At 45.5% G+C, this 27,829-nt stretch overlaps 1 protein-coding gene across 1 annotated transcript in view; it reads right to left on the bottom strand.

Annotated features, from left to right (window-relative positions):
- Window positions 1–715: 715 nt before the first annotated feature.
- LOC127051458 (uncharacterized) overlaps window positions 716–27,829 on the bottom strand; it is a gene marked incomplete at its 5' end in the record, with an annotated part of 41,089 nt that continues 13,975 nt past the window's right edge. The window contains 7 exons of the mRNA XM_050953788.1: window positions 716–5,326; window positions 7,093–7,142; window positions 8,215–8,333; window positions 9,204–9,300; window positions 10,448–10,777; window positions 11,453–11,800; window positions 23,722–23,934. Coding sequence (XP_050809745.1) covers window positions 5,090–5,326; window positions 7,093–7,142; window positions 8,215–8,333; window positions 9,204–9,300; window positions 10,448–10,777; window positions 11,453–11,800; window positions 23,722–23,934 — 1,394 coding nt within the window. The remainder of the gene's footprint in view (window positions 5,327–7,092; window positions 7,143–8,214; window positions 8,334–9,203; window positions 9,301–10,447; window positions 10,778–11,452; window positions 11,801–23,721; window positions 23,935–27,829) is intronic.

Raw genomic sequence — 27,829 nt, 5'->3', positions numbered from 1 at the left:
TGTAATTTTCACAGGACACAAGGGCTAACATATTTACTCTGTACTCTTGCAAAAAGTGCTGTGGAATTTTTAATGAAGTCAGCAGACCAGGAGCTCAGTTTTTTATTTCATCTGAATGACAGCACCTCCAGCAGGTACAGGGCCCATCAGCAGCATGCTGGGGCATTGGTTCAGTACTGACTTGGAAGAGAGCCAACTATGGAGTTAACTAATCTAATAAGCTAGATAGTCACATGATGCCCATCACCATGGTATCTGAGCTCCTCCATTGCTTTTAGCTGGAGGTTTTCCTCCAAGTACTGATTCAGTCCCAGGCTATTTAGCTTATAGGAGCTGTGATGGGCTGAGTCACAGAAACCTCCTTGGGACTGTCACCTGATGTTCTGAGACTACCTCTGAGCCCATTTTCCCTGCCAGTTTGGGACTTCAGTACCCTGTCTTGTTGAGCCAGACACACTAGCCTGCTACAAACACAGACCCAGATCTGAACCATGTCCCCCACAAGCTGCAGAATTAACTGAGAACAGCTTAAGAAGTGCTCCTGTATCTGGCACCCAGATAACCAGTTCCCAATGGGATCCAAACCCCAAGTAAATCCGTTTTACTCTGTATAAAGCTTATACCAGGTAAACTCATAAATTGTTTGCCCTCTATAACACTTATAGAGAGATGTGCACAGCTGTTTGCTCTACCAGGTATTAATACTTGCTGTGGATTAATTAATAAGCAAGAAGTGATTTTATTAAATATAAAAAGTAGGATTTAAGTGGTTCCAAGTAATAACAGACAGAATGAAGTGATTTACCAAGCAAAATAAAACAAAAACACATAAGTCTAGGCCTAATACAGTAAGAAAATAAACACAGGTAAATCTCACCCTCAGAGATGTTACAAAAAGCTTCTTTTACAGACTAGATTCCTTCCTAGTCTGGGTCCAGCAATCACTCACACCCCCATAGTTACTGTCCTTTGTTCCAGTTTCTTTCAGGCATCTCTTTGGGGTGGAGAGGCTATCTTCTGAGCCATCTGAAGACAGAATGGAGGGGTTTCCAAGGCCTTTTATATTCTCTCTTTTGTGGGTGGAAATCTCTCTGTTCTCCTCTGCCAAGTCACCACAACAAGATGGAATCTGTAGTCACCTGGGCAAGTCACACGTCTATGAATGATTCAGCTTTTTGCAAGTCAATGCCATTGTTCACATTAGTTTGAACATTCCCAGGAAAACTCAGATGTGGACTGGCATCTCCCAAAGTCCATTGCTAGTTAAGTACTCTCAATTACTTGAATAACCTCTTCACACTATGTTTACAAATCTGCCTTATGTGCTTCCTACAGCAAACACTTTAAATACAAGCATAGAGCCAACGCTCATAACTTAAGATATAAAAATGATACATGTATACCAATACAATGAATATATTCAGTAGATCATAACCTTTGCAAAGATATGTTACATGGCATATCTAGCATAAAACATATTCCAGTTATGTCATGTTTACCCTCATAAGCATATTTCTATAAAGCATTATGGGGTGTCACCTCTGGGTGACAGCATCACACCCAGAGGCGGTAGGACTGCAGATATATCCTCTATGCACAAGCCTTTCTCTTTCTCCCTCTCTCTTCTAGATAGGATATAAAGAAACAGTCCTCTACCATGACCACAAGTACGTTATAGGATTCATTCCTTCTATGTAGAGCTCCATTTTCAGTACAACAGGTAGGAGTTTAGCTTCATGTTGGTCAGAAACATCTACTTCCCTGCAAGTACCCCCCATAGTCAGTTCTAGTTCAAAGTCTTCCATTATTGTCTAGTTTAGTTTTTTTAGCAAATATTTTTGTACTTTCTTTTGTAATTCCCTGAAACTTGTTCTTCCTGGGCACAATGTGATTTACAACTGTAGTGGGTCAGGAAATTTATATATATCTATTGTGACAAAGTTCCTCCTCTATCTTGGTGGGTCCTGCGCTTATTGGCAGATTTGCTCACCTCAGTGATCTTCCCCACAGTCTGGATCAGCTCCTCTTGTGTCTGATCAGGAGTTGGGAGGTTTGGGGGGAACCCGGGCCCGCCCTCTACTCTGGGTTCCAGCCCAGGGCCCTGTGGATTGCAGCTATCTATAGTGCCTCTTGTAACAGCTGCATGACAGCTACAACTCCCTGGGCTACTTCCCCATGGCCTTCTCCAAACACCTTCTTTATCCTCACCACAGGACCTTCCTCCTGGTGCCTGATAACACTTGTACTCCTTAGTCCTCCAGCAGCACAGCCTCTCACTCTCAGCTCCTTGTGTCTCTTGCTCCCAGCTCCTCACACCCACTTCCTCTCCTCTAGCTCCTCCTCGCCTGACTGGAGGGAGCTCCTTTTTAAACCCAGGTGCCCTGATTAGTCTGCTTTGATTGGTTGCAGGTGTTCTAATCAGCTTGTCTGCCTGTATTGGTTCTAGCAGGTTCCTGATTACTCTCATGCAGCCCCTGCTCTGGTCACTCAGGGAACAGAAAACTACTAATCCAGTGACCAGTACATTTGCCCTCTACCAGACTTCTGTACCCTACTGGCCTGGGTCTGTCACACTATATAAAATTTCTCTGCTAAAACAACAACCAAAATTGTTGTTCCCCCCTGCCACTCCCCCAGTTTTTCCATGAAAACATGAACATCTTCAACAAAACTGGATGCTTTTTCACAAACAGGCTTGTTGTTGACCAATAAAGGCTGTTTTCCATCATAAAAAATGTTTGACTTGTTCTGAATTCCTGCTGTCAGTTTACTCCCTTCATTCCTGATAATTGAAGATCCTGCCCATCCCTAGGCCCTGTAGAGCTTCCTGTCTCAGTTATATTTCTGACTCTTCCTTATGCATGAAAAGGGATCACATCTTGGGTTGCTATTTGATTGAGTAGCATTTTCCACCTGCATTGTACTAGTGAAAATGGCTGAACAAGGGGCATAGTGGTGGAGAATCAGGCTCTGCTTTCTTTTTCATTTACTTTATTGCTGGCGAAAAGTGCCTGATTGTTAGCCAGAAAACCAAAGTCAGTTATAGCAGCAAGGAGTCCTGTGGCACCTTATAGACTAACAGAAGTTTTGAAGCATGAGCTTTCATGGGCGAATACCCACTTCGTCGGATGCATGTAGAGTGAGTTATGTATCCTCAGAAGATTGGTAGTGTAGGCTTCCCCTTGGCAACCCCAAGAGAGCAGGAACCTACTTTTGGAGTGAGGGGTAGTTGAGGCCCATTCAATCTGTCACCTGTCTTGGACAGCCAGATACGGTGCCAGAACCTTTTGGGAAATGGACACTTCTGTCCATTGCAAAGTGGGCTAAGACCCAGCAAACTCATTTCACATCACTCACTGCCCAGCTCTCTGCTCTTGGACATTACCCATCTGATTCAGATTTGCACCACTGATCTATAAATTAAAATTCTTGCAGTCTCAGCATGACCCTCTGAGTCACCCAGCGCACTTGAGTCCTTAACTATTTAGCCTTAGTGATTGTTGCCACTTCCTCTCTCATTTTGGGCCTGTGTTGAAATCTGCCCTCTGTGCTCATCCTTCTTCCTCTATTTTCTCTGTCGTATTCCTTGCAATTTAGCTGCTTCATCTAGCACTTCCTCTTACCTGCTCAGCTGCCTGTTCTCTCAGCTAGAGCTATGGGGGGGACCCTTCTGTTCGGAAAACTCCCCTATTCTCCCTTGCCCTTCCTTCTTCTGGGTGAATGTGTGCGGTCCCATCTCTTTTCCTCACTCAAACATTCTTTTCCTGGTTCCCACATGCTGTCTCTTTTCTCTGTTGCCTTGGTTTGAGTAGCCAGCCCGGGAAGGTCAGCAGTGCAGCCAGAGGTGCTGAGTAACCCAAGAGCTTTCCCAGCTGGAGAATGCCTGGCCACTCCTTCAGGGCATTCAGGGGTGGGATGGTGAGTCAGAGGCCTGTGCCAACACACAGTGTGGAAGAGGCATCTATAAATGTGTTGAATGTGGCAGGTGACTACCTGTTTTCAGTGAGCTGGCCATAAAGACTGCACGTATGTCCTGAGCCTTTGGGCAAACACTGAGCACAGGTTCAGCACTAGAGCTGGGATCACCACAGGATCCAGCTTTCGAGACTCATCACTATCATTAGCCATGGCAGCCCTGTTTAACCTGTTCCCATAAAGGAAGAGACACATGCACCCAACACACATGCAGTTCTGAGGCCCCACCCACATGCCCGTACACTCTATTTTTTCATTCTAAATAGACGATCCTGTTCTGATGCCTCACAAAGATAACCAACATTTAATTTATTCCAAAATCCTGTTGTCCCTGTCTCCCTCACACACACGCAGGTTACTGCACTTGGGCTGCTTAGGCATTTGCACGACCTATTCTGCACTAACATGTCTATAGAGTGATTAGACAGCAAGTGTGAAAAATCGGGACAGGAGGTGGGGGATAATAGGTGCCTATATAAGACAAAGCCTTGAATATCGGGACTGTACCTATAAAATCAGGACATCTGGTCACTCTGTGTGTGTATGCATGCTATATATCATTTTTGCAGCTGAGAGGCTGTTCTGTGGCCTTGGTTCGTACAGTATAGTCATTCTAGGTTAGAGACCATGATGATGGTGATTAATACTTACATGTTGCTCCCTTGCAAATACTCTCAAGCTATGTATTGAGTTACATTCAGCAAAACAAGATGCAGTTCACACATCATCAGTATATTTATTCCCCTTCCCCCCCACCCCCCGCTCATTCTCTGTCACTCTCCCAAGGGGAAGCAGAACCCTGTAACATCTGAGTTAGAATCCTACACATACAACGTTTGCGTGGGTTTGAGATGACAGTGCCTGTCCATATTCCTCCAGCCTGAGTCCTGAGGAGTCTCCTTTGTTCTCTTGATCTTCCTGTGCTGTTTCTCCAAAAGCAGCTGCATTTTACCCAATTGCCAGTGATAAATTTTTCTGCAAGCCTCTGACCTGAGGCAGGTCTTTAAATATACATGTTAAATATGAACATAGCAAAGACTTCTTCTCTAGCATGCACATATGCTTCCCTCCCAGCTCAGTCTCTTCTGTTTCACTGCTGGGCTATTCAGGGTTCTCAAGACCACGATTTGGCACCTGATACTAATGGTTTGAGTGAAATGCTGGCATATTCCACAGGCTCAGTGGGAGCCCTGGTGTGGGGTGTCTCCAGAGCTCGACTTGGCGTGATATTGGCGTAGACAGATTCCCTGGGACTAGGTCTGGATTTAAAGGTCAAGGTGGCATATTTTAGGTCTTGTGGCATCTCCTGTTTGTTGTCCCTGGGATCGTACATGTTGCCGAAGCCCTGAGACTGCGCACAGAAAAGGAAAACACTTCTCAGTGAGAGCAGAGCTGATACCAAAAGCACAAGATTTACTTAGGTTGGGAGAAAAAGACCAACACAATACGTTACTCTCTGTTGTGGAGAAGCTGGAAAGAGAGTGAACCATATTCACTCTCCTTGCCAGATACCTACTGTGACCCCATCCTTTCAACATTGGCTTCTAACCTTGTTGCCTCCCAAATGCTCCTAGAATCTCTCTGCCTCACTGTATTTCCAGCAGTGTTTCCTGTTGCTGTTCCCTCACTCATCCAGCGTTTTAAAGCCCCTGGAGAAAGTTAACCTTGGGCTTTTTTAAAGTGAAAAGAAAGCAAAGAGTTCCGGGGCCATAGCCAATTGCTGGCAAGTCAGCAGGACTCAAATGGATCATAGGACATCTGAGTTTTGTAGCCTCTTGCCTCTGTTTAGCGGTTGAGCTCATTCTATTCAAGCCCGATTCATTTCAGTCTATTCCTATGTGTTCTTTCTAGTCAAATCCAATCCAGCCTTTCATTCTGTTCCATTTTCAATCAATCTCAATTCATTCTAGGCCAACCCAATTTTCAATCTACTTTCTCTGCCCACTCTTCAGAGCAGGGATGTCCTGTGCACCTTTGTCTGCAAACCACGTAACACAAAGCACCATACAAATAATTACTGATTCAATCCAGTCCATTCCAGTCTGTTCTATTCAGTTAATTCCATTCCACTCTTGCGTAGTCTGATCCAATCTATTCCAAACCAGCATGCTCTATTCCAGTCCACACCACTGTGAACCAAAATGGGGCTTGGGTTCCTGTTTTGTATAGACACCAGCCTAACGTTTTGCCTCCAAGTCCATTATAAACAGGTAGCACTGTCAGCTAGTGCTGGTTGAAAACACTTCAATGAAAGCATTTTCTATTGGAAAATGCTGTTCCTTTTGAAATCAAATAGCTTTGTGAAATCATGTCTATTTTGCCTACATTATTTTTTGAGGGGGGAAAAAATTCCAACTCTCAAAATGGCCCATTTTGACATTTTAAGAACAAACTGTTTCAAATCTTCTTTTTGAAAAGACTTTTCATCTGGAATTTTGTATTTTGTATTTTCAATATAACATTTTAAGTTGACAATGGAATGAAATGTTTCTGTTGACTAGAAATGTTTTTTTAAAAATGTTTGCATTCATAGAGAATTTTGAAATCTTTTGGGTTCCATTGTGAAATGTTGAAATCTCATAATCCTTCATGAAATGGCATTTCCATCCTCACACAACTCTCTTGTCAGTGTGGAGGGAGAGTGGAAATTTAAAGTGATTATTAAAGTAAACAGTAGCGCACGATTTCACTCACATCCTCTCTGCCTGCTCTGCCTTACGGTGCCATTTCTTTCCACTTTACAGCAAATGCCCCATTATGGTAAAAAGACTGTTCTTTCTCTCTGTACTGCATTTAACACTGTACTGCAGGTGGTTCCCAAACTTTACCAGAGTGCAGCTCACATTTTTGTACAGAAATTGTCTCATTGACACCCTTCCTGTTCACAGTTAAACTAACCACCCCTCTCCTTCACTTGCAATCACATAAAATCCTTGTGGCACCTATGACTGCCTGTGTGGAAAAGTAACATTAAGAAAGTATTTCAACTTTCTTTAAATGCAGTTTAGCAACTGAAAATAAGGAGAAGCAAGCACCACATGACCAGCCAGCTCTCCACAGACTGCAGTTTGGGAACCTCCACGCTACTGCTTTTATGTTTCCAGTAGCTTCACTTACCACTGTGTCGTTCCTGGGTTCTTCATAGATGGCTTCAGCTTGTCCATCACCTTTTAATAAAGACAAGACAAGACAAGATCCCCTCAATCCTGAGCATTTCTTATATCATCACGGCATAGGTGAAAGCCACAGAATGGACTGGCCGTAGTAATGGTAGCGAAGATTGTAATAGTGGGGACCAAACTACACTGAATCCAGTGAGCAGGTTGTGCCCAGTTTACAATTCCACCCTGGGAATTATAGCATGGCTGAGTTTATGAAATATTGTGTGAGAAGTTTTAGGGATGTGGGTCTGATCTCATGTGGCAAATTATTTTTAATCTGGTATTTTCTGCATCAGTGATTGCAGTCTGATGCTTTAGAAGATTTAAAAAAAAAAATCCATGATGCACGTGTCCAATTTCACAATGTGTATTTAGGGGAAAGAACTCCTTCCGAACCCTTGGGGCAGTCAGCCTATACCTTGACACACGAGATTTGACTACATCACTCGTTGCTTTCTGTGCCTACAAATGCTATTGTACCCTTTTAAAAACCAAACCATTTTGCACACATGTACAAAATTTTTATTCAAGGATCTCAAAGCACTTTTACAAAGATTGAAGGACACTTAAGTATTTCAGGCTCAAAATTTAGATTTTCTTAAGCTAAAATTATTAATAGGACATTTTTAGGAAGTTTTTTTAAAATTTGTGTCAAAATAATTTGCCTGCATGTGAACATTCCCATGCAGCGTTTGTAACCCAAATGTGCAGCCGTGGGCTAGTGCAGAGGCACAAGCAAGAGAAACCAGCTACAAACAAAAGTGAAAATGCCTAGGCTAGTGTCAGCTTGAATGCGATGGAAAGAAGGAAACAAACAGCATAAACAGAGGCCAAGCCCTGACTGGGCCATGGAGACGGTTTAATTCTAAATATGCTCCCTGTCGTGTAAGGGCACACGGGGAGAAGATGGCGATGGGCAGCTTCTTTCCTGGCTGTGCCTGCCCTCCACCTTGTCCAGGGCTGCCCATTGGGAATCAGGCAGTGGGGCTGAATTCACTCCGAGTTAGAGCAAATGAGAAATAGGGAACCCAGTGTAGTGAAAGCTGGGCTGTGTAGGCCCCGTCAGTTCTCCATTTACCTCTTGTCTTCAGCTGCTTGGATTTCTGGGTACACAATATCACCAAGCCTATAAGCGCCAGGATGAAGAGGACTCCCAGGACCACGCCGAGGATGATGAAGTTTCTCTCATTCGAGAGGCTGAGGAAGCAATGGCAGTACGTGTTCAACAGACCTACACAGTGCAGGTGCAATGCTTCCCAAAGCTCTTAGCGCACACCCAATGGGATGTCAGACCAGGGCCTGGGATAGCTCACACACCTATGTGACTTTTTCTCATCATGTTACTTCCTTTAATGCTAAACCCTGTCTGTGCCATTTGACACATGGAGTAAGGTCCTGAACTTCTCTCTGTGGCCCTGTGAAAACAAACCAGTCTCTGAAACCCAACTCTGAGCTATTTGTGGGCAGGGAATGTCTTCTGTGTTCTGTTTTATACAGCACCTAGTACAATGATATGCTGGTCCATGGTGCCACCACAATACAAATGACAGACTTCAAAAAGAAAAACAAACCTAAACTGAATAAACCAGTAAATAGAAGAAGGTGATATATCGCTGGGGAAATATTTAATAGGGCTTCCCAGCTTCCACTGAGCACAATGGCCACTGGATGGCATCAGGAATGAGAAGGGGCAGCTCTGCTTTTAAAATGGTTGATGTAGGGAACTGTTTGAATTCAATGCATCCAAATTTAATGTCATTTCTCTTGCTCCAGAGAGCAGCAGGTGCAAGGGTTAATGATAATACGGTGATAAGACAGGTAAATTCTCAAATGAGATGGGGCCTGGATTTCATCTGCCCATTTTATCATGTGCCATTTAACACTGGATGGCAGGCGGGAAATAGGCACTAATCTGGCACCTTTTAAAGGAGGCCTGCTGCACTCAGTGCCACTGTGAAAGGCTGCTGCTTTCTCTCTGAAAAGATGAACATGTTGGATCAGCTGCTAACAGCCCCTTGGAGGTGTGTGAACACAGAGGCTGTCTTAGAGGAAGGGGTGGAGGCTTACCTGCTGTCTGCTGGGGTGACCCCAGCACTAGCTGTGCTAAGGATTAGGCTGGTGTGACTTCTGCTTGAGGTAACTGGGACGACACTTGTAGTTGTAGCTGCAAATACAAACACAGTTTCAACACCTCAGACCTTGTCTACACCAGCCTTTATCCCATAACATTTCCCGCCAGTGCTAGCTACCACTGGTGCAGGGCTGGTGGAGGCAAACTGGCAGTGCTGTGAGCACTGTGTCATGCAGACCTACTTGGAGCAAGCTAAGAAACACAGTGGTTAAAAGGCTGGGTGGCCACCTGAGCCTTGTACACCAGCGTTCACACTGTTGCTACTGAGAGAAGCAAATGGTATGATGGGGAGGTTGCTCTGTATTGCAAAGCATGTAACAAGAAGCATGTAACAATCCTAGACAAAGCCAGCCACCAGCATGTGAGACTCAGACCATTAGCATCACCTGTGAACAGCTCCCCACAGTAATGAGGACACAAATTGAAGAAACAAAGCTTTAGAAACATGCAAAAAATTGATACAGCAACAGTTTCTAGGGCCATTACTGCACATCCCTGCAGGTCTCCCATGAAGTATCAGGGCTCACAGACTGTGCATTCAATCACATGTATTATGATTACAGCAGGATGACATTTTTGGACTGAAACAATTTGTTGAAAAAAGCAGGTTTGGATCAACTGAAATAGTTAATGAATTCATGTTGGATTTTGTCAAATTGTTTCTAGCTAACCAAAAATTCAAATTTTTGCACAGCTCTAAATCTGATATGGACTTAATGTCTGACGGCTTCCCTTGGACATGACTATCCCCACCGTTCTGTATGGCTCTACTGCCATCTTCAAAAACAGGCCAGAGAAAGTCACTGGGCTCTTATAAATTGTTTGGTTAATTTCACTCATTTAAGAAAAATAAGTAATTGGTGCTTAAATACTATGAGTCTGTGCATCATAGAAGAACCTAGATAGAACTAATTGAACACAAGCAAAGGGGAGATGAGAAATTAATATTTAAATAGGTCATTAAAACAGAAATATTCACATGGCTGAAGTCCTGGTCTCAGCTGATGTTCTACATCAGTGCCTAGTGTGAGTTATGAAAGAGGAGACAAGGGTTTTGGGTGGGTGGAATTTTGGAATAATCTGGGAGGAGGCAGAGAGAGGAGGGAGGGAGAGAGAGGGGAAAGTGGGTCTGAAATCAGCACCCCCCCCACACACATTTTCCCTACCAATAAATACTCACCCTTGGTAACAGCCAGTTTAACTTCAAAGATTAGGTGAAAACTAAGAGGCTTGTAGTGTGCACACCAGTACACCCCTGCATCGTCTACCTGCAGATTCTCCATGGTGACAGTAACAATCCCTCTCTGGGTGTCGTCATGTATCCTGGCTCTGCCTTTCTGAGCCCTGTTTTGATATCCGTAGTATCCGTGATCAGTATTGACCAAGACAGCACATCTATTCTGACCTTTCCTTCTGCACCAGGCTTTCTTCACCTCTTTGTAATCCTGTGTGTTGTATGGACACTGGACAGAGAGACTCTGCCCCTCAATAGCATCGTATTCTTGGACTTCTGGAAAAGACAAAAACTGGTCAGTACGATCTGGTTGAGAGGTACAATGACGTACATTTCCTATGAGTGTCATATGCCCAATGAGCCAAACTCTTCCCTGGTGTAGCACCAGTCACTGGCTTCAGCTGAGTAACAGGAAGGGTAAATGTGAACTAGTGTATTTGGTCTTGTTTGCCACACAAATCAACTGTTTGGACTGTTCTCTTTGCACTTGATCATCCCAAAGTCTCGCAGAATGAGGGAAGTTACTGATCCTTTCCAGGCCAGGTTCTCCAAAGAGCTCAGTGTGTGGGGTGCACTCTGGGTCCTGAGCTCTTGGAAATCTGGCCCTGATTGTTGGGACTCAGCACTTTAAAATGTCCCCCTCAGAATCTGCTTCTTTCATAAATAAACGTAACAATATAAATTGACAGCCCCCACCCACCCCAGAAAGCTATTAGAAGGGAAAACAGGAAAAGACTATTCTAACAGGAAGCAGGAATGGTCTGTTGGCTGAATTGCGGAGGTGTTTCAGAGCAGTTCACAGTGTGAGACAGGAGAGAGGAGATGAGGGGGACAGATTCTGTGGGCAGTCAGGAGGAATCGATACAGGCAGGGGAGAGATGATAAAGCAGGGAAAGACATGGGATTATATTCAGCAGAAAAGACAGTTCTCCTGAAAGGAAATTAACTCACCCTTGGAAACATCCAGTTTAATTGTCCTCAGTGGATACAATGTATTGGGCGGGTAATAGCGCGCGCACCAGTACACGCCGGAGTCCTGCACCTGCAGCTTCTCCATGGTGATGGTTACAATCGCATTGCCGGTGTGATCTTCTATCGTGGCTCTTCCAAAGGTAACCTTGTTATGGTATCTATATGATGTGTAAGAGGTGCTAACTAATGGAAAGCATTTCTCATCTCTCAGCCGGCACCAGGTTTTCCGTGTTGCACTGTAATCCCAGTAATTGTAGCGACACTCAACAATGAGCCTCTGCCCCTCCACTCTGCTCACCACTGCGTCAAACTCTTGTGCCTCGAATCCTGGAAAACACCAAACCCGCTCAGTAAGAGCTGAGGTGGAACAAGGCTGCCTGCTGCCCCCTCTGTCCTGCACTCAAGTGCTTGGACCAAACACATCCCAAGAACTGGAGCCTGGGAAGAATGGAGATGAATCGGTACAAGCAGCAATTACAAATCATTCTCCTATCCAGGGCTGGATTAATGCAGGAGCTTTAGGGGCTGCAGCCCAGGGCCCCATTCCATGGCCTCAAGCCGCTCCTGGAAGTGGCCGGCTGCTGGCACATCTCTGCAGCCCCTGTTGGGGAATGTGGGGGGGTGGAGGAGGCCTCACCTGCTGCCCCCTCTCCCAGCACTATCCCCACATCTCACATTGGCCGGTTCCTGGCTAATGGGAGCTGTGCGGACAGCGCTTACGGGTGCGGACAGCACACGGAAACATGCTGTCCTATTTCCCGCAAGGGTGTGCAGAGATGTACCAGCAGCAGGTTGCTTCTGGGGGCTACGCTGCTGGCTGGGAGCTGCCTGTGGTAAGCGCCTCCTGGCCAAAGCCTGCATCTCACACACTCTCCTGCACCCCAACCCCCTGCCCTAGATCAGAATCTCCTCCTGCAACAAACTCCCTTCCAGAGCCTATACTCCTCACCCTCTCCTGCACCCAAGTCACTCTGTCCCAGACTGGACCCCCCCTCCTGCAGACTCCTTCCCAGAAAGAAACTAATATAACAGCTGTTCTAAGGTAAGAAGTAGGCTATTTTGAATTAACTTAACTATATTCTACATGTTTTAAGACTGAAATGTAACCACAGAATGGCCTTATGTTAATTAAAAGGCAAGTGTAGTATAGCGTTAATAGCCTCAATGCCATAATTGTGATCATTTTGTCTTAAATTAGCAAAAAGACTTGTATACAGGGGCCCCACAAAATCTAATAGCCCTGGGCCCACAGGAGAGTTAATCCGGCCCTGTTCCTAACACCTGCCTGGAGTAACATATCCTGGAATATCTCCTGCAAGTGTCTTCTGCACACAGTGTGTTTTTTCAGTATGTATTCCCATGTTCTTTGTTTATTTGTAACATTTCAGTCTCTCTGGTGGTTAAAGTCCCTGTGTCATCTTTATCTATTTACATGTGGGGAGCTGGCAATAAACCAGCCCAAATCTTAACTCATTGCAGCATCAGTCATAATAACAGTGGTAAGTCACATTAAATATTCAGCTCTCAGAAGATAGGTCATGCGCTTGATTTACCCTGGTGTAAGTGAAAGCAGAATCAGACCTGTTTTTTTTTTTTTTAAATGTCTCCTCAACGAAAAAGCTGGACAGTTGAGCACAGATCTTTGAGCTGGGTAGTTCTCTGCTGCACTCACACAGAGATGGTTTGGATATTCCAGTAGATCTTTTCCATCTCTTGTTTCTGTGACTTTAGAAACTTTGCTCTCCCATCTAACATCTGACCTTTCCAGTGTCATGATTGTTCCCATTCCTAGGGGGTAGACCACTATTTTAATTTCAAATAATTTAGGACACATCTCTAGCTGGGTGAAGCTGACTGCTCCACAACTGAAGAAAAATGAAGCTAGCCAGAAAGATATCTGCTCATTCCTTTATTATGTGTTTCCTTATCAATCCTATTTATTGCAGTAATGCTGAGAGGCCACGCAAGAATGGGGCCAAATCGTACCAGGCACTCTGCAACTGCCCAGGAAGAATGGGTGCCACACTCAAGTCTCTTTTCAGACCCTTTCCTCAGAGCACAGTTTATTAAAAAACCTCACAAGATAACACAAAACAAAAGCAACCCCCCTCTGACAAACAGGCTGCAAGACCCAGAGAACTTTCCCTCTGCCCTTGTAAAAGATCACTCCCCTCTTCCCTTTAAAACCCTGCTGAATCAGGTGACAAGCAGCCTGTAATGGGGTGGTCTGATCCTTTATGGGCCACAAGCCTGGAGTTGGTCAGCGTGTCCTATTAGCCCTGCCTGCCACAGGGGGTGGAGGGAGGAGAGTGATGTTTGTCATAAACAGATAGCTAAGGGTTAATGTCTCTTTCACCTGAAGCACCTGACCAGAGGACCAATCAGGAAACCGGATTTTTTCAACTTTGGGTGGAGGGAATTGAGTGTCTAAGGTCTTTGTTTTTCTGGCTGCCTGCTTTCTCTGAGCTTTGGAGAAGTAGTTCTACTTTCTAGTCTTCTGTTTCTAAGTGTAAGGACAAAGAGATCAGATAGTAAGTTATATGGTTTCTTTTCTTTGGTATTTGCATGAATATAAGTGCTGGAGTGCTTTGATTTGTATTCTTTTTGAATAAGGCTGTTTATTCAATATTCTTTTAAGCAATTGACCCTGTGTTGTATCATCTATATACAGAGAGAACATTTGTACTTATTTTTCTTTCTTTTTATATAAAGCTTTCTTTTAAGACCTGTTGAAGTTTTTCTTTACTTCAGGGAAATTGAGTCTGTACTCACCAGGGAATTGGTGGGAGGAAGAAATCAAGGGGAGATCTGTGTGTTGGATTGCTAGCCTGATGTTGCATTCCCTCTGGGGGAATAGGAAAGTACTTTTGTTTCCAGGATTGGGAACGGAGAGGGGGAGTCCCTCTGTGTAGTTTCACAGAGCTTGTGTCTGTGTATCTCTCCAGGAGCACCTGGAGGGGGGAAGGGAAAAAGGATTATTTCCCTTGGTTGTGAGACTCAAGGGATTTGGGTCTTGGGGTCCCCAGGGAAGGTTTTTCAGAGGGACCAGAGTGCCCCAAAACACTCTAATTTTTTGGGTGGTGGCAGCAGGTACCAGGTCCAAGCTGGTAACTAAGCTTGGAGGTTTTCATGCTAACCCCCATATTTTGGACGCTAAGGTCCAAATCTGGGACTAAGGTTATTACAATGTTTAAGTAGTAAACCAACTGGGTGTGGAGAAGCTGATTCTCCTATAAAGAGCAGCAGGATGCTGCAGAGAGGGGATGATCAGGAAGTTGTAGAGAGATGGCAGGGAGTGGAGTGAGAGAGGCTTCTGCAGGGAAGACTCTGTGACCAAGGTCCAAATCTGGGACTAAGGTTATTACATGAGTGGCAGCTGGTGGGAGATAGACAGAACCCAGAAGCCAGTAGAAATATTATATTTTTCTTTTCTCTGCTAAGGGCTTTTTAGCAGAGAGAAGCAGTTGGTTTTAAAAGGGAACCAGAGAGAATTTTTTTTTTCTGCTCTCTCTCGCAGTTTGTGGCTTGCATGTTAAGGGTCTTTTGTTATGCAATAGCCCTCCCATTAGGAGGCAAGTACCGGCACTTATATGCATGCAAATAAAGTGGTTTTTCTGGTTTCCCTTCATTGAACATTAGCTAGAGAGAGAAAGGGAAAAAAGCACTGTTGCTAGGCAGACTTCAGGAGGCAACAGAGAACCTGCAGTTCAGAAGATAAACACCGGAGGGCACCCCAACACAAGAAAACAGGAACCATGACTTCTAAGGCAAAAATTGACGCCGAAGAACAAATCAAAGAAGCTGAACACAGGCGACAGATGGAGATGAAAGAAAAGGAAGAAAGCATCAAACTGGCAGCCTTCCAAAGAGAACAGGCGGCCCAAGAGGCAGCACACAAAAGAAAACTAGAAGAAGAAGAGGTGGCCCACCGCCGAGAAATGGAAAAGCACCGCCGAGAAATGGAAAAGCACCAAAAAGAAATGGAAAAACAACAAAAAGAAATGGAAAAACAACAAAAAGAGAATGAAGAGAAGGAAAAACAGAGAAAACATGAACTGGAATTGGCAAAAGCTGGGCTGCATGTGCCAGCCAACCCTAACAACCCGGTGCCAAATATTGCTCCACAGCACAGGAAATTTCCCACCTACAAGGCAGGTGATGACACCGAGGCCTTCTTGGAAAATTTTGAAAGAGCCTGTCTTGGGTACAGCATTCCCGAAGACCAGTACATGGTAGAATTGAGGTCACAGCTCAGTGGACCTTTAGCAGAGGTGGCAGCTGAAATGCCTAAGCACCAAATGAATGACTATAAACTTTTTCAAACCAAGGCCAGATACAGGATGGGGATAACCCCAGATCATGCCCGTCGGCGCTTCAGAACCCAAACGTGGAAACCAGAGGTGTCATTTCCCAAACACGCCTACTACATTGCAAAAAACTATGAGGCCTGGCTAACAGGAAACAACATTCAAACCTTGGAAGAACTGAACCTCCTCATACAAATGGAGCAGTTCTTGGATGGTGTTCCTGAAGACATCACACGGTACATACAAGATGGAAACCCCAAGAATATCGCTGAGGCGGGGGAGATTGGAGCCAAATGGATGGAACTGGCACAAAGCAAGAAAGCTACTGTCAAGGGGAACGATTACCCCAGGGGGCACACAGACCATAAACCCTACAACCGAGGACAGCCAAAGACCCCACATACCACCCAAGTAAAGCCACAGATACCCTACCCTTCAACCTCACCAGTCTCTAGTAACTCACCTCGGCCCAGTGATCCATCAGATGGAAGATGCTTTAAGTGTAATGAACTGGGACATATCAAGGCCAACTGTCCCAAGAACACCATGCGAGTGCAATTCATTACACCACCATCACACCAAAGATCCCCAGGCCCGGATGCCTCTCAAATACCCTTGGAGCGAAGGGAAAATTTGAGAGTGGGCGGAAAGAAGGTTACTGCGTGGAGAGACACGGGGGCACAAGTGTCAGCTATCCACCAATCCTTCGTTGACCCCAAATTCATCAACCCAAAGGCCAAAGTGACAATTTACCCCTTCATGTCACAAGCTGTAGACTTGCCTACAGCTCAACTGCCTGTCCAGTACAAAGGCTGGTCAGGAATGTGGACTTTTGCAGTCTATGACAATTATCCTATCCCCATGCTACTGGGGGAAGACTTGGCCAACCAGGTGAGGCGGGCCAAGAGAGTGGGAATGGTTACACGTAGCCAAACCAGGCAAGCTTCCAGACCCATTCCTGTTCCTGAACCGTCCACAGAGGCCCCGTCTGTGTTACCAGAGACCCAGACAGAGGTAGTGGACCCAGATTCCATGCCTACCACTGAAACAGCCACAGCATCTCCAGTCCCAGGCCCGGAACTGGAACAGCAACCAGCACCAGCAAGTGCAACCCCATCTTCAAACTCAACGCCAGAGGGCGCCAGCGAGCCAGAACTGGCAGAAGCAAAAGACAACCATACCCAAAAGGCTCAGCCAGAGCCTAAAATACCCTCAGGTGCACCAGCGGAGAGCGGTTCACCAGCAACGGAAACAACCCCATCACCTACATCGCTTCCAGAGGGACCAAGCCCAAGTCCACAGTCTGAGGAAGAACTGGTGACCCCAGCCTCAAGGGAACAGTTCCAGACTGAGCAGGAAGCGGATGACAGCCTTCAGAAAGCTTGGGCGGCGGCACGGAGCACCCCACCGCCTCTCAGCTCTTCTAATCGATCCCGGTTTGTTATAGACCAAGGACTTTTGTACAAGGAAATTCTTTCTGGTGGACACCGGGAAGAATGGCAGCCGCAAAAACAGTTGGTGGTTCCAACTAAGTACCGGGGGAAGCTCTTAAGCTTAGCCCATGATCATCCCAGTGGCCATGCTGGGGTGAACAGAACCAAGGACCGGTTGGGGAAGTCCTTCCACTGGGAGGGGATGGGCAAGGACGTTGCCAAGTATGTCCGGTCTTGTGAGGTATGCCAAACAGTGGGTAAGCCTCAAGACCAGGTCAAGGCCCTTCTCCAGCCACTCCCCATAATTGAGGTCCCATTTCAGCGAGTAGCTGTGGATATTCTGGGCCCTTTCCCAAAAAAGACGCCCAGAGGAAAGCAGTACGTACTGACTTTAGTGGACTTTGCTACCCGATGGCCAGAAGCAGTCGCTCTAGGCAACACCAGGGCTAACACTGTGTGCCTGGCCCTAACAGACATCTTTGCCAGGGTAGGTTGGCCCTCTGACATCCTTACAGATTCAGGGTCTAATTTCCTGGCAGGGACCATGGAAAAACTGTGGGAAACTCATGGGGTGAATCACTTGGTTGCCACCCCGTACCACCATCAAACCAATGGCCTGGTGGAAAGGTTCAATGGAACTTTGGGGGCCATGATACGAAAATTCATCAACGAATTCTCCAATAATTGGGACCTAGTGTTGCAGCAGTTGCTGTTTGCCTACAGGGCTGTACCACATCCCAGTTTAGGGTTTTCACCATTTGAACTTGTGTATGGTCACGAGGTTAAGGGGCCATTACAGTTGGTGAAGCAGCAATGGGAGGGGTTTACGCCTTCTCCAGGAACTAACATGCTGGACTTTGTAAGCAACCTACAAAGCACCCTCCGACACTCTTTAGCCCTTGCTAAAGAGAACCTACAGGATGCTCAAGAAGAGCAAAAGGCCTGGTATGACAGACATGCCAGAGATCGGTCCTTCAAGGTAGGAGACCAGGTTATGGTCTTGAAGGCGCAACAGGCCCATAAAATGGAAGCCTCATGGGAAGGGCCATTCACGGTCCAAGAGCGCCTGGGAGCTGTAAACTACCTCATAGCATTTCCCAATTCCTCACTAAAGCCTAAAGTGTACCATGTTAATTCTCTCAAGCCTTTCTATTCCAGAGACTTACAGGTTTGTCAGTTTACAGTCCAGGGAGAGGATGCTGAGTGGCCTGACGGTGTCTACTACGACGGGAAAAAAGACGGTGGCGTGGAAGAGGTGAACCTCTCAACCACTCTGGAACGTCTGCAGCGGCAGCAAATCAAGGAGCTGTGCACTAGCTTCGCCCCATTGTTCTCAGCCACCCCAGGACGGACTGAACGGGCATACCACTCCATTGATACAGGTAATGCTCACCCAATCAGAACCCCACCCTACCGGGTGTCTCCTCATGCCCAAGCTGCTATAGAACGGGAGATCCAAAACATGCTACAGATGGGTATAATCCGCCCATCTACCAGTGCATGGGCATCTCCAGTGGTTCTGGTACCCAAACCAGATGGGGAAATACGCTTTTGCGTGGACTACCGTAAACTAAATGCGGTAACTCGTCCGGACAACTATCCAATGCCACGTACCGATGAACTATTGGAAAAGTTGGGACGTGCCCAGTTCATCTCTACAATAGACTTAACCAAGGGGTACTGGCAAGTACCGCTAGATGAACCTGCCAAGGAGAGGTCAGCATTCGTCACCCATGCGGGGGTGTATGAATTCAATGTCCTTCCTTTCGGCCTTCGAAATGCACCCGCCACCTTCCAGAGGCTGGTAGATGGTCTACTAGCTGTACTGGGAGAATTTGCAGTTGCCTACCTCGATGATGTGGCCATTTTTTCAGACTCCTGGCCCGAACACCTACTACACCTGGAAAAGGTCTTTGAGCGCATCAGGCAGGCAGGACTAACTGTTAAGGCCAAAAAGTGTCAAATAGGCCAAAACAGAGTGACTTACCTGGGGCACCAGGTGGGTCGAGGAACCATAAACCCCCTACAGGCCAAGGTGGATGCTATCCAAAAGTGGCCTGTCCCAAGGTCAAAGAAACAGGTCCAATCCTTCTTAGGCTTGGCCGGATACTACAGGCGATTTGTACCACACTACAGCCAAATCGCTGCCCCACTGACCGACCTGACCAAAAAGACCCAGCCAAATGCAGTTAAGTGGACTGATGAGTGTCAAAAGGCCTTTACCCAACTTAAGGCAACGCTCATGTCTGACCCTGTGCTCAGGGCCCCGGATTTTGACAAGCCATTCCTAGTAACCACAGATGCATCTGAGCGTGGTATAGGAGCAGTGCTCATGCAGGAAGCAACAGATCACAACTTCCATCCTGTCGTGTTTCTCAGCAAGAAACTGTCTGAGAGGGAAAGTCACTGGTCAGTCAGTGAAAAGGAATGCTATGCCATTGTGTACGCCCTGGAAAAGCTACGCCCATATGTTTGGGGACGGCGGTTCCAACTACAAACTGACCATGCTGCACTAAAGTGGCTTCATACTGCCAAGGGGAACAACAAGAAACTTCTTCGTTGGAGTTTAGCTCTCCAAGATTTTGATTTTGAAATTCAACACATCACAGGAGCTTCTAATAAAGTTGCTGATGCACTCTCCCGTGAGAGTTTCCCAGAATTCAGTAGTTAAAAAGTGTTCTTAAAATGTAGAAGTCTGTTAGTTATATACTTAGGAGTATATGTAAAGGTGTATGTGTTGTATTAATCTGTTTATTTTCAAGTTCTAGAAGGAAATCGCCGCCAGTGAGCTTCCCCACTGTCTGCAATTTGGGGGGCGTGTCATAAACAGATAGCTAAGGGTTAATGTCTCTTTCACCTGAAGCACCTGACCAGAGGACCAATCAGGAAACCGGATTTTTTCAACTTTGGGTGGAGGGAATTGAGTGTCTAAGGTCTTTGTTTTTCTGGCTGCCTGCTTTCTCTGAGCTTTGGAGAAGTAGTTCTACTTTCTAGTCTTCTGTTTCTAAGTGTAAGGACAAAGAGATCAGATAGTAAGTTATATGGTTTCTTTTCTTTGGTATTTGCATGAATATAAGTGCTGGAGTGCTTTGATTTGTATTCTTTTTGAATAAGGCTGTTTATTCAATATTCTTTTAAGCAATTGACCCTGTGTTGTATCATCTATATACAGAGAGAACATTTGTACTTATTTTTCTTTCTTTTTATATAAAGCTTTCTTTTAAGACCTGTTGAAGTTTTTCTTTACTTCAGGGAAATTGAGTCTGTACTCACCAGGGAATTGGTGGGAGGAAGAAATCAAGGGGAGATCTGTGTGTTGGATTGCTAGCCTGATGTTGCATTCCCTCTGGGGGAATAGGAAAGTACTTTTGTTTCCAGGATTGGGAACGGAGAGGGGGAGTCCCTCTGTGTAGTTTCACAGAGCTTGTGTCTGTGTATCTCTCCAGGAGCACCTGGAGGGGGGAAGGGAAAAAGGATTATTTCCCTTGGTTGTGAGACTCAAGGGATTTGGGTCTTGGGGTCCCCAGGGAAGGTTTTTCAGAGGGACCAGAGTGCCCCAAAACACTCTAATTTTTGGGTGGTGGCAGCAGGTACCAGGTCCAAGCTGGTAACTAAGCTTGGAGGTTTTCATGCTAACCCCCATATTTTGGACGCTAAGGTCCAAATCTGGGACTAAGGTTATTACAATGTTTAAGTAGTAAACCAACTGGGTGTGGAGAAGCTGATTCTCCTATAAAGAGCAGCAGGATGCTGCAGAGAGGGGATGATCAGGAAGTTGTAGAGAGATGGCAGGGAGTGGAGTGAGAGAGGCTTCTGCAGGGAAGACTCTGTGACCAAGTGAGTAACTCCAACTAGGTAGGGTTGGGAAGAGCCTGAGACACTAGCAGAGTTTGGGGCTGTGTCTAGCTTACTGCTGGGGGAAGGAATTTTGGTGTTAATATTTGAAATTTCTGATAATAAACCAGACTCTAAGTAGGGCTGTTCTCACTGGACTCATTAAAGCCAGTGTGGAATTTATTTGGTAAATCCCTTGAAAGGGGAAACTGAGGTAGGTCCCTACACAGCAATCTTTGGCCATGAGGCGGTGCTCAGGAGGTGGCTGGCGCCTGGGGAGAGCCCTTAGCTATATCCTGGCTGTTCTACCCGTGTCACACAGAGACAGTCCTGCCCCAAAGAGCATATTAGGGCTGCTGATTAATCTCATTAACTAATGTGATTAACTCAAAAAAATTAATTGCAATTAATCGTCATTTTAATCGCACTGTTAGACAATAGACTACCAACTGAAATGTATTAAATATTTTTGGATGTTTTTCTACATCTTAAAATATATTGATTTCAGTTACAACACAGAATACAATGTGTACAGTGCTCACTTTATATTATTATATTTGTTTACAAATATTTGCACTGTAAAAATGATAAAAGAAATAGTATTTTTCAATTCACCTCATACGAGTACTGTAGTGCAATCTCTATCATGAAAGTGTAACTTACGAATGTAGATTTATTTTTTTATTGCAAAACAGTGTACACTTTGTATTGTGTTGTAATTGAAATCAAACTATTTTAAGAGGTAGAAAACATCCAAAAATATTTAAATAAATGGTATAGTATTATTGTTTAACAGTGTGATTAATTGTGCAGATAATCGCAATTAATTTGTTTAATCGCTTGCCAGTCCTACATGCTCTCTAAATAGACAAGGCCAACCCAGGCTGGGAAGGGAAAGGGATATAATGCCCCAGCAAAGCGAACAATGCAATGGCTGCCAAAGTGAAGCCCTCAGCAGTTCTCAAGGGACAGTCCATGGACCATTGCTGGTCAGCAGAGCCCTGCGTGATGGTGCACAGGTCTCAATGCTTTAAGAAACAAGCAGTGAGGATCGAGGTGATTGATTGGAGCTGTATGCAGCTAGAGCCTGTCTACACAGGGGACATTGCTGCCAGTATAGCTATACCAGGATAGCTGGATATCGCCCTTGTGAAATAAGTCTACAATAGGGGCTTGCACTGGTGCAGCTACACTGGTTGAACAACACATCCCCAGTTTGTGAGTGTGAAAAGTTGACATTTCCATGAAGAGCAGACACTAATTTTCCATCAAAAACAGTGTTGAGAAAACGTTTTTGAATAGTGCTACTGGTGGATGCTAAGCACTTTTTGAAAATCTGGCCCTGTTTTGTCTCAGTGCCTGGGAATTGCCCCAGGGAACAAAGGTCTACTTCTGCTCCCTCTCTCTCCAGCATAAATCTGAAGTAAATCCCTTAATGTCAAAATAATTATGCAGATGGGAGATCAGAATTGGTTTCCTAATGGTTACAGCTGATTTCCTACGGCTGCTGTGTCGTTTTCTGGACATGTGTGTGAGAGAATGTTTGTTTTACTGAGAGAGAAGGGAGAATTCTGTATTGAGCAGGAAGCGAGTACCCAAAAGAAAAGGAAGTGCCTGACTAGTGGTCACTAGACCTGCACTTAGGAAGAACTCTTGTAGCTGTTATTTTATATTTAAATTATGCAAGTGTCCAGAGATTCAGAAGATCAAGGCTTGAATGTGCTAGGGGCTGTACAAACACATAGGAACAGTTTATAGTCTTATCCTGCAGTGAGCTTAGCAGGGGCTTAAGAGGACAAGTGACACAAGAAAGGTGGAGACGGTCGAGGAGAGAGATGCAGTCACACTTACATAATAACACCATTTTCTGTAGAGCTCTGCCTGAGGGGTGCTTGGAAATATTGTAGAACTGCTGCCACTGGACTTAAGCCAGTTTTGTACTGCAAATTTGGGCTTCCCTGATGCCTCCCAAAGGAATTCCCACTTCCTGTATGTTTATTTTGATAGAGGGAATTTGCTTCTGATATTTTTAAGGCTCCTCTTGTGCCTAACTAGTGGGAAAGTGCCCTGCTCACCCTACAGTCTATGCAAATAAGTCATCACAGGCCCACAAAAGCATTTTATCAGAATTTAATCCAAGGAGACATTTTAGTGACTAAAACAAACAATTAGAGGCCTTGATCTATCATATCAATAATTGGCTTCTAATGGAAACTGGACACCCATGGGCCAGGTATTCTGCTGCTGTAAATCTGCATCAATCCATTGACTTTAAATGATGCCAATTTGTGATGGCAGATGATGCCATCTGATTATCTGGCCCAGAATCTATCTCCGAAAATTGCAAATTAATAATAAAATTGAGATCTCCACCTGTATTTTTGCAGGGATACATGTGTGGGTGCTCAAAAATGTTTACCCATTGAACCTGGAGTTTCCAGTATTTGGTGTAAATTGGTGCAGCCACATTGACTTCAGTAGCGCTCTGGTGTCAATTTACATCACTTGAGATATCGGTCTGGCAGGGATCCTCACGCTCCTTACTGTGCTGTTTCTCACACAGTTCACAGCACATTTGACAAACCAAGCAGGGAAAATATAGTCCCAGATCCCACCTGCTCCTGACATGGAATGTCCATGTTACCCCCAAGTATCACAACATTCTTCCTCTTACCTGAGATGCAGAGCAACAGCAGCAGGAATCTCAACTCCATGCCTGTCTTCAAGCCCACAGAAGGGGCATTGCTGGAATATCCCATGGAACGTGAAATGGATTTTAGGAAGTGTCGTCTCTCTGAGCTCTCCCCTATCGACACTGCAGCTGCATGAGGAAGTGGCTGAGGTCTTGCCTTAGCGCGGAAATTCTTCATCATGTTTTGCAACAAAACTGATATTAAGATAATTTAATTGTGTATTTATGGAAGTGGATGGCAACAAAAGAGTTGGGAGGGGGGCTTTACACATCCCTCGTGGGCAGTGTTACTGGCTGATCTTTCACAAACTGGGCTAAAGGATCATTTTGTTAAGTTCCCTGTATGGGAAAGGGGGAAATGAGCTGGTGTCTCAGGCTCTAATCAAATCCCAAAGAAGAAAGGGGTGCATTTTAAGAGACATGTTTCCTGAGCATGGAAATGTGATGCATTAAAATGCACCCCTTTTTGCTTTGTAGTTTGATTGGAGCCTGAAAGACCATCTCGTTCCCCTTTCCCATGACTCTTGTGATCGAGAACTGAGGATCATCTTTTGACACAGCTTCCACCAGGACAGTTGAGACCATTTGGGTTGTTTTTGCTACTATGGCGTTGTCTCTGCTGCAAACTGTATGATAGAATCCTAGAGATATAGGGCTGGAAGGGACCTTGAGAAGCCATCAAATCCAGCCCTTTGCACTGTGGCAGGACCAAGTAAACCTAGATCATCCCTGACAGGTGTTTATTCAGTCTGTTCTTAAAACCCTCCAGTGACGGGGATTCCACAACCTCCCTTGGAAGCCTGTTCCAGAGCTTAACTACCCTTACAGGTAGGTTAAATACTAGGAAAAACTTTCTAAGTGTCCATTGCCACAGATTAAGTACGTTACTTCTTGTCCTACCTTCAGTGGACATGGAGAGCAATTAATCACTGTCCTCTTTGAAACAGCTCTTAAGATATTGGAAGACTGTTATCAGCTCACCCCTCGGTCTTCTTTCCTCAAGCCTCAACATGCCCAGGTTTTTCAACCTTTCCTCATAGATTTTCTAAACCTTTGAGCATTTTTGTTGTTCTCCTCTGGACTCTTTCCAGTTTGTCCACATCCTCCCCAAATTGTAGTGCCCAGAAGTGGACATAGTACTCCACTTAGGGCCTCACCAGTGCCAAGTAGAGCTGTACACTTCCATCCTGTGTCTTACATACAAGATGCCTGTTAATACACCCCAGAATCATATTAGCGTTTTTTGCAGCTCCATCACATTGATGACTCCTATTTCGTTTGTGGTCCACTGTCACCCCCAGATCCTTTTCAGCAGTACTACCTCTGAGCCAGTTATTCCCTATTTTATAGTTGTGCATTAATTTAAATCTTGTGCACTTGTCTTCATTGAATTTCATCTTGTTAGTTTCAGACCAATTTTGAATTTTAAACCTGTCCTCCAAAGTGTTTGCAAACCCTCCCAGTTAGATGTCATCTGCAGATTTTATAAGCATACTCTCCATTCCATAATCCAAGTTTTTAATGAAAATATTGAATAGTATTGGATTCAGGAATGATCCCTGCAGGACCCCACTAGATACGCCCTTCTAATTTGACAACAAACTATTGATAACTACTCTGCGAGTACGATCTTTCAACCAGTTGTGAACCCACTTTGTAGTAAATTCAACTGGACCACATTTCCCTAGTTTGCTTATGAGAATGTCATGTGGGAATGTGTCAAAAGCCTTAAAAAAAATCAAGATATGTCTTGTCTACTGCTTCCCTCTCTCCACTCTAGGTCAGTAATGCTATCAAAGAAGGACATTAGGTTGGTTTGCCATGGTTTGTTCTTGACAAATCCATGCTGACTGTCCCTTATAACCCCATTATCCTCCAGGTGGTTAAAAAGTGATTGTTTAATAATTTGCTCTAGTAGCTTTCCAGGTTTCAATGTTAAGCAGACTGGTTTAAAATTCCCTGGGTACGCCTTGTTCCTCTTTTTTATAGATACGTACTATGTTTGCCCTTCAAAAGTCTTCAGGGACCTGTCCTGTCCTCCAGGAGTTTTCAAAGATAATTGAAAACAGCTCTGAGATTGCTTCTGCTATTTCCTTAAGTATCCAAGGATGAATTCAGCAGGCCCTGCTGATTTGAATACATCTATGTTATTTAAATATTCTTTACCTATTTTGGTTCACATTCCTTCCCTTAGTTGTCAATATTAATTGTGTTGAATATCTGGTCATCATTAACCTTTTTAGTGAATACTGAAGCAAACTAGGCATTAAGCACCTCAGCTTCCTTGATGTCATCATTTGTTAGCTCTCCTTCCCTGCTAAGTAGAGGACCTGCACTTTTCTTGGTCTTTTTCTTGCTCCTAATGTATTTAAAAAACATCCTATTGCCTTTTATGTCACTTGCCAGGTGTAACTCATTTTGTGCCTTAGCCTCTCTCTCATTTTGTCCCTACATACTTCTGCTGTTTCTTTGCATTCCTCCCTGTCAATTTGTCCATATTTCCACTTTCTGTAGGATTCCTTTTCTATGTTCAGGTCATTAAAGCGCTCCTGATGGAGTCAGATTGGCCTCTTATGATTCTACCATATTAGAACTAACATCAGCCTTAGTCAAGGGCTGTCCTGTTTAGCACCGTGTCAGCAGGTTGCAGTTAGCCCTATGATCCACTCAATGATTCACCATGACTAGATGAGGCTGTTAACACCCAACAGTCCGTCCCTACACTGAGTGATAAGTCACGTCAGTTAAGATGTTTTCCAGCAGGAAGTAATTTTTGAGGGCAGATAAGCCTTATCTGGATTTGGCCAAGGGCAGGGTCTTCTCATTGCTTGGTCTTGTTTGTGCAGCTCCCTTATGGAGGAGGCCACTCTGAATTCCTCTGAGAATGTGCAAAGCTTTTCCATTCCATTTATAACTCCATAGCTTCTTGTTCTCACCTGTGCACTGGAAGATAAGAGTCCATGACGAGGGGCCCTCCACTTCCTTATTAAACCTTGATATTCCACATATGGGACTGTAATGGGTTGAGGGACTCACCACCTGGTGCCTCCTGCTGATGACTCCAGGATTAGCTCTGTCCGGCGGAGTACCCCCTCCTAGTGGTGTTCCATCCGTCTTTCTGTCCTCCATTGGCATCTCTGGACCCGCATTGCTCCCTGCTTGGCGGTGTCCTCTTCAAGGCCACTGCCCTCCGTCAGTCAGGGCTGGTGCAAGGATGTTTTGTGCCCTAGGCGAAACTTCCACCTTGCCGCCCCCCCCGCACTTCTGCCCTGAGGTGCCCCCCCTGCGGCAGCTCTTCCCTTCTGCCCTGAGGCACCCCTCTTGCAGCAGCTCCCCATTCCCCACACTCTGCCCTGAGGCACCCCCCGCTCCAGCTCACTCCTGCTCCACTCACGAGCACGAACATGAGCACTCTGAGCACCCCGTCGCTGTTTCACTTCTCCTGCCTCCCAGGCTTGCAGCACCTAAGCTGATTGGCGCCGCAAGCCTGGGAGGTGGGAGAAGTGAAGCAGCCATGGAGTGATCGGGGAGGAGGCAAGGCAGGGGTTAGCTGGGGCGGGGAGTTCCCCTGCATGCTTTCCCCCCCAACTTGCTGCAGGCAGCCCTCTCCACGCTCCCCTGCCCCAACTCCCTCTCCCTAAATGCCAGCGGTAACTGGGGTGGCTGAAGATCTGGCTGCCACGGTCGCTGCCGAAGAAAATGGCACCCCCCAAATCCCGGCACCCTAAGCGACCGCCTAGGTCGCCTAAATGGTTGCACCAGCCCTGCCGGTAGGGCCCCTTAGTCCAGCTGCACCCTCTTCTGGGGGTCGATAATCAGCAGTTCTACACCCCAGCCACCATGTCCAACCACCCGCTGAGTCCAATCCTTCTTTTCAGGGATGTGGCATAGTACAGTGGCCGCTCCCTACGGCCAATGGCTGGGTATACTGCAACGGGTGAAGGGGGGGACCCAGGCCCGCCCTCTACTCTAGGTCCCAGCCCAGGAACCCTCTGGCGGCAGCCTCTCTGTCCTCCTTCTCTCCCCTCCTCTGTCTGTTTCCCTGGGCCACTTCCCCTATAGCCCCTTGCACCCGCTAGGCCCTTCCCTT

This window comes from Gopherus flavomarginatus, chromosome 5, assembly GCF_025201925.1.
Source record: "Gopherus flavomarginatus isolate rGopFla2 chromosome 5, rGopFla2.mat.asm, whole genome shotgun sequence".
In the NCBI taxonomy this organism is placed as follows: Eukaryota; Metazoa; Chordata; order Testudines; family Testudinidae; genus Gopherus; species Gopherus flavomarginatus.
This window is presented reverse-complemented; position numbering and strand designations above follow the sequence as displayed.